Genomic DNA, 7,160 nt, shown 5'->3' on the forward strand with positions numbered 1-7,160 from the left:
CTAATGATCCCTTCAATATGTATTTAATACTTTTCTTTCATGATAAACTTTTCTTTAGCGGCATCCCGCTTTTGTGGATATTTTCATCCACTTGCTTAGGATTTTCCATAAAAGCCCGTCCTTCTCTCTTGTGGATTTTTTACGCTTTTCCAAGCTTAGCATATTTCTCCAACTAAGAAGCTTAATAGATTTTTCTCTCCCTTTCATCAAGCTTATCTATAATTTCATCTAAAATTCTTATCATGAGAAAATCATCCAATCTCATTTACCAATGAGATTTTATTGTTGTTTTTTTTCTTTGGCAAAAATCTCATTTCTAATTGTCTCATTCTTTACATAATTGATCCAATATTCTTCATAACTTTTGCACCATTCTTTCTAACGTAGTTCAATCTAACCAAACAAGATTACAACGAGGGAAACACATAATATGTATAATATTAAATATTAAAGTGCTTTTGTCTATACACATTTTTAAATATTTATTTTATATATAGATATATAATTGATTTAATATATATATACTAAATTCAAAAATAAATATATATTAAGTTGATTTTGCAAAATTGAATTATAATTGTTTATTTAAAATTATTTAAATACTAATATCCAAATTGTTCATACTCTCTATATAAATTACTTTGTCATTACATATTACATATTCAAAGAATAATTATAGGCATTCTTGTATACACAAATTACACAAATTAGTGACAAGAATATACAACTCGAACCGGAGCTTAAACCCTTTAAGTTCTTATAGGGTGAAAAAAACTAAAAACTAAATAATGAAAATTTATAAATGGAACGCCATTGCCTCTTGGGGATGCCCTTCAAAACAATCATCCAAGGTGAAGGGCCCCTTAGAGTGAGGAAGAACTTGCTTGGATAGCTTTTCCACTTGTCGTTCCACTCGTTCCACCTGTTGATTGAGCTCCCTGAATATGTGGGTAATAGAAAGCCACTTGAAGGACCATGGATAACTCATATGAAGGAGGATTCAACCATAATATTTCTACTTGACTGCAATTGTCTTCCTAATAAATTACCAATTTTAAGTCTCCCATGATCTCTAAAAATGGTGCTACTTTTATCTGGTGCAGAGAAAACACGATTAAGTATTTGCCAAGAAATCTCATCGTATGGACCGTTATGAAAGACTTTAACATGCAAATAGATTATAATATTAAAAAAAAAAAAAAATAGATTATAATATGAATTCGTGTGATGAATTCAATATTATTTTTATTATTTCTCTTGGGATAGAAAAGGTGGAGTTCAATGCATTTATAGATCCCGCCTGTTCAGGGTTAAGATTACATGATGGTCAATGAAAATAAAAATCGTTAGATTACGTATGTTAAATTTAATAAAATTAAAATAAATAATAATAACGAAAATGTTTGAATGAATATAGTCATATAAATAATTAAACGTCAATGTACTTCTCTTTAGGATTATTTTATTATTAATATGAAAAAACAGTATTTAATTTACGATTATTTTATTATTAATATGAAAAACCAGTATTTAATTTGTGCATAAATTATCATATATTTAAATTCAAAAATTATTATAGTTTGTTATAAGTTACTCGGAGAAATAATGTTTATTTTTTTTAGTTTTTGTTTTATTTTAATTGAAATATATATTTATTTAAAAGAATCTAAATATTTTATATTTAAATAATTTTTTTTTAAGTTTAGTAAATGGTGAAGTTATATTATGTTTAGGAATGTTTTAATAATATATTTAATTATTGTCTATGCAACATCCATAAACATATTTAATAAAATTGTGAAAATATATATATATATATATATATATATATATATATATATATATTTTAAAAACCTAATATATTTATGATATGTTTTTTTCAATAATTTAAGGGTCTCTACCCATAGGCTTATTTAGTCAGGCTTAACACTAAAGTTGTGACCTCCCAATCAAGAAAATATTTAGTAATAAAAACTCAACCAATTGAACTATCTCTCAAGACTTATTCATGATATGTTATACTTATAGAAAACTCAATTTCAATCCTTTCAATTATATTTGGAATAAAACTAAAAAAAATATATACCAAAAACTAAACACTAAGATTATTTGAAAATTTCAATCATTAATACTAATCAGGACTACAATATGACGTACAAGGCAACGATTACTTAAAAAGGACGGAATAGTAGTGGCAGACATGGTTACGTAGAAGGGAGAGTAGCAGTATTATCGACAACGGAGAAACTAGAAAACCTTGAGTCACCTCATCTTTATTTTAATGGGAGGTTCGTGGTTGACTTAGCCCGTTCGGTTTCCGTTATATAAAGAGCCTCTGTGCAAATTTAGTTACTATGTCTTGCCCAATTGTTTAAGCTTGTTCGTGTAAGGTGTATTTGAGCACGCCTGTTATTCGTAGGATCGGAGAGAAGGCCTGGCAGCGAAGTGAAATATGGAAGAGAAACCTTCAGAAGCCTCCCTGCAAACTGTGGCGGCACGGGCACCTGTCACTGCACAAAGGAGATTGAACACCCAGCTGCAGGAACAATTGCCAGTGCCTTGTATGTAACATAATCACCTAATAGCCATAGAATATGGTTAGAATTATCTGTTTTGGCTTAGTTTAATGAGATTGTAAATTCAAGCGAATGTTGATTGCAGAATGGGCTCGCTGATTAACGTTGAAATTATTTTTTCAACGTTATAAGTTTTTTAGATTTTTTTAATTATTAATTCATTTTATTTCACTGATATATACCAGCCAATATGGTAATATAGTTTCTTTTATTGGGCCTGGAGTATGCCCTAAAACTGCTTCTGCTTGGCTAAGAGCTCGTCTTCCTCGGACTTAAGGAAACAGGTTAACGGCCCAAGACCCAGAGGCATCTAGCAGGAGTGAAAGCCTGCTCCCTTACGGACCACCAGCGGGTTATTTCAGGTGGCGTGGTTTTCCTTGATAACAGTGATGTGTCAACTAACATTCGCGGATAGCAGCCAGAGATGGCTGTCCTCACTGTTGGTTTGACAAACTGAGTTTGATAGGTTTTTCCACCTTTTGAAAAAAAAAAAAAAAAAAAAAATATAGTTTCTCTTATTAGACTAAACTATTATTTTATTAGTATATACCAGCTAATATGGTAATAAGGTTTTTCTTATTAGATTAGAGTATAATGCAATCAGTGGATTGATTTTATTTATTTATGTTGGTTTTATTTGATATTAAAAAAAAAAAATTGGAGTTTTGTAAGGATAAATTTTATTTCTATAATCTATAGAATTTTTTTTTTTTTTTTTTTTCTAGTTAAGACTAATCTAAGTACCCACGAGGATTTGAACCAGTGACCTATCGCAAGGAGTGCCTTAACAGCGCACCCATTCACCGTCAATCCAAAGCCCCGTGGGCTATAATCTATAGAATTTTAGGTTATGAGAAAATTTTCAATATACTAAAAGTTTTTATAATATAAAAATATATATTAAATTTTTATAAAAATATATATTAAATTATAAATATTTAGAAATTTATTTAAATGTTGAAGTATTAGATTTAATAACCAAAAAACCATGTCCACTCTTAAATGATAGATGAATTTTCTAACAATTTTTTATGCAACCTAACTATTGTTTGAATGTTTTATTTTATGCAATCTTAATATATATATCCTTCCTATTGTTTGAATATGATTAACAAATATTAGCTGTGGCGTGGGTTGACATTGCAGATTTAGCAAGAGCTCTGGAAGCAGTAGATTCAGAGCATATAAATGGATCTACGGATTACAATAATAACGGCATGAGCGTTCTCCAACAACATTGTGCATTCTTCGATAAGGACAAGGACGGAGTCATGTATCCCTCCGATACTTACAACGGTTGGTTTTTGATCTTATATTTCATTTTCGTTAATCTTAGTTTTGTTAAATCTATATCATAACTTCAAATATAACTATTTTTGATAATTTTGCTAAAAGTTTTAAGTTTTACGTAATTTGAAGATGAATCATATTAGTTATTTTTAAATATCTACCTAATTTTTAATAATTTGATCAATCCTAAGAATATTTATCTAAATTGAAATTAGTTAATATTAAAACAGTTTATATTTTCTCTATAAACTTTTCAAGTAACGTACTTTTACATAAAATTTGAGAAAAATTAAACTTTATATAAATTAATTAATTAAATTTTTATAAATAATTTTTTTAAAACTATTTATGAACCAATTAAATTAGTTATTAATCAATTAATTTACATTTCATAAATATTTTTTAATCATACTATTTAAATTCTATATAAATTAATTAATCAACATTTTGTTTAAAAAACACTTTAAAAAACATTATCAACCAATTAAATTAAACACAAATATCTTTTTTTTTTCAAATTAATTAATAAATTTTATTAAATTTTCCATTTTGAAAATAATAACAGAAAAATTCTTGAATTTCAGTAACTACAATGTGTAACCATCCAACATACATTTATATATATATAGATATTGATTTTTAGTTTTTAGTTTTCTCCCTTTTTTATAATTCAATTTAGTTCAATATTTAGTGGCTGTTTATATTTTAATAATAATATTTTATCTTAATTTTCATTTTACATAAAATTAAAATTATGATTTAATAAAAAATAAACTCTATACCAATTACTTAATAAATTATTTTTAAAACTATTTATTAATAAGTTAAATTATTTATTAATTAAAATTTAATTCTATATAGAGTTTCTTGGAAGATATGGACTTTCTTTAAGTAGTCCTTTCCTTACTACTTATTTTTTTATTTGACTAGAACTGTTTTAATCGTTTATATTTGTGGATTTGGGAATTTTTTTTTCCTTTATGCATTTGCTCAGGTGAGTGATACTGTAATCCCTATTTGTTAAGCACGACCACAAACGCTGCTTTAAAAAACAAATCTATTATATTTTTGAACAATTATTTATGAAATCCAAAGTGACCTGAGAAAACGTTTATAACTCAGCTTTACTTTGATTGTAGATTTTAAAATATTTGAAAATTTTATGAAATTCTAAAATATTGAGAAAATTTACCATTTATGTTATATTTTTGAGATATTTAACTAATTATTTTAGAAGACAAATAAAAATCTCAACCTAATCTGTCTTAACACTTATATTATTTTAGCTTTCCTTGATTTATTGGAAATCCACGTCTGTTAAAGTAGCTAGGTCAATTATTTGATCTCGCTATTATCTATTGGGTTTAAGAATATAAATTTTTTAATAAAAGTAAGTTGAGTATCCAATCACCAATTTATTTTAGTTTATTGTAAATAGAGTTGTTTTTAGTGCGATTTTTTGGTGATAGATTTCTAGTGGATTTTTCCTGTTTAATTTTTCTAAAAATTTCTAGTGGATTTTTCCTGTTTAATTTTTCTAAAATTTGACCAGAATTCATTGAAGCCACAAGATTGATAGATAAATCCTGCACAATTTCATGATAATGAATTCATATATCCAATAAAAAAACTAGTTTAAATAATACAAATCAAAATTCACCTTTCCACGAATTCAAACAAATAAACTTTAAAAAATCACATTATAAACAACTCCATTATAAAAATTCAACTTTCCACGGATTCAAACAAATAAACTTTAAAGAATCGCATTATAAACAACTCCATTATAAATATTAAAATAGTTTCCTACTTTCATTCTACCCAATTCTAATACGGGCACCAAATTAACCCTAACACTGACGTGCTTGAACATGCAAGGTTTTCGTGCCATAGGGGTTAACGTCATACTGAGCTTGGTGGCAGCAGTGCTTATCCACGTAGCCTTCAGCTACTATACTCTTCCTGTAAGTACATTGTTCATTGTAAAGTTTACCTAGAATGCTCCAACATATTTGAATTATGATACTTCCTCATCTCCTTTTTATGTCATGTTGGTGAGCAGGGATGGATACCATCTCTTAAACTCCCTATATACATTGACAACATCCACAAGGCAAAGCATGGAAGTGACTCAGAGACCTACGATACTGAAGGGAGGTTCGCTCCTGAAAAGTTTGATGCCATCTTCAGGAAATAAAGACATGGTGGCCCGTCAAATAGGATATCATGACGAAATAAAGACATTTCATTTATGCATAAAAGTAATTTAAAAGTAATTTCATTTATGCATAAGGAAATAAAGACATGGTGGCCCGTCAAATAGGATATCATGACGAAATTGTGGAATGTAATGTGTTACACTTGCTTGGTCTAATTTGTGCAAAGTTGAAGTTGGCAATGATATTCAGAAATATTATTTAAATCTTTTTATATCATTATTATTATTAATTAATTAATTAGTGATATATATTATAAATATTATTTTTTTTTTTTAAGCTCAAATATTTTTTATTTTAAATGATTTTTTAAATATTTAAATTAATTTTATAAAACTTATTATTGATGATGAGGCTGGAAGTTTTGATTAGTAGTTTTGGTGTTATCATATAATTGAATATTATGTATTTATAAACTTTAAACTATTAACAATAAATTCATTAATAATAAAATCACAATTAAATTAACATTTTGTAAGCCCGGACAATAATTTTTATCTAATTTTAATTAGTTAAATACTTTTATATTGATTATTTTGATAGAATTAATTAAATAAGATTTTAATTAATTGAATAATTTATGTTATTTAGTTTAACACATTTATATTAATGAAAATATATATCTATTATTCTTATGTGTATGATATTATAATTTATTTATTAAATAATAGATATATTTTAAATATAATATTAGAATATTTTGTAATAAAAACAATTACATCATTATATTCAATTAATAAAAGTCCATGGGTGTAGCATGGGGTGTAGCTCTGTAGAAATATCTCGAAATTTGCAATTGTTAATGAATTCACACTGAAAACAATAGACAAAAAATTATTCTACTCAATCTGCGGAAGAGAAAACATACAATAGAAACAGATGCAATCTTTCAATTACAATGAACACAATATTTTTACTAGGGAACCTTCACTTGGAAAAACCCCTCCTTTGTTTGTATTATATCACATGAGACAATGATGAGACAATGATCTCTTATAGTGACAGCTTCAATCCTTGAAGGTCAACCTACAGTATAATATTGATCTCCTCCTCTTGAGTGTGCTTTGGCCAATGCTTA

General features: G+C 26.9%; 1 protein-coding gene across 1 annotated transcript; it reads left to right on the forward strand.

Moving 5' to 3' along the window:
* Nucleotides 1-2,397: 2,397 nt before the first annotated feature.
* On the forward strand, nt 2,398-6,063 carry LOC149223566 (peroxygenase-like). The gene is made up of 4 exons (XM_089383347.1): nt 2,398-2,561; nt 3,723-3,872; nt 5,745-5,830; nt 5,929-6,063. Exons 1-4 carry the CDS (start codon nt 2,453-2,455, stop codon nt 6,061-6,063), a joined length of 480 nt encoding a protein of 159 aa, XP_089239473.1. The 5' UTR covers nt 2,398-2,452.
* Nucleotides 6,064-7,160: the final 1,097 nt, after the last annotated feature.

Source organism: Pinus tabuliformis, chromosome Q (assembly GCF_031772625.1).
Source record: "Pinus tabuliformis cultivar Carrire ecotype Pingquan chromosome Q, CPIR1, whole genome shotgun sequence".
Taxonomy (NCBI): Eukaryota; Viridiplantae; Streptophyta; class Pinopsida; order Pinales; family Pinaceae; genus Pinus; species Pinus tabuliformis.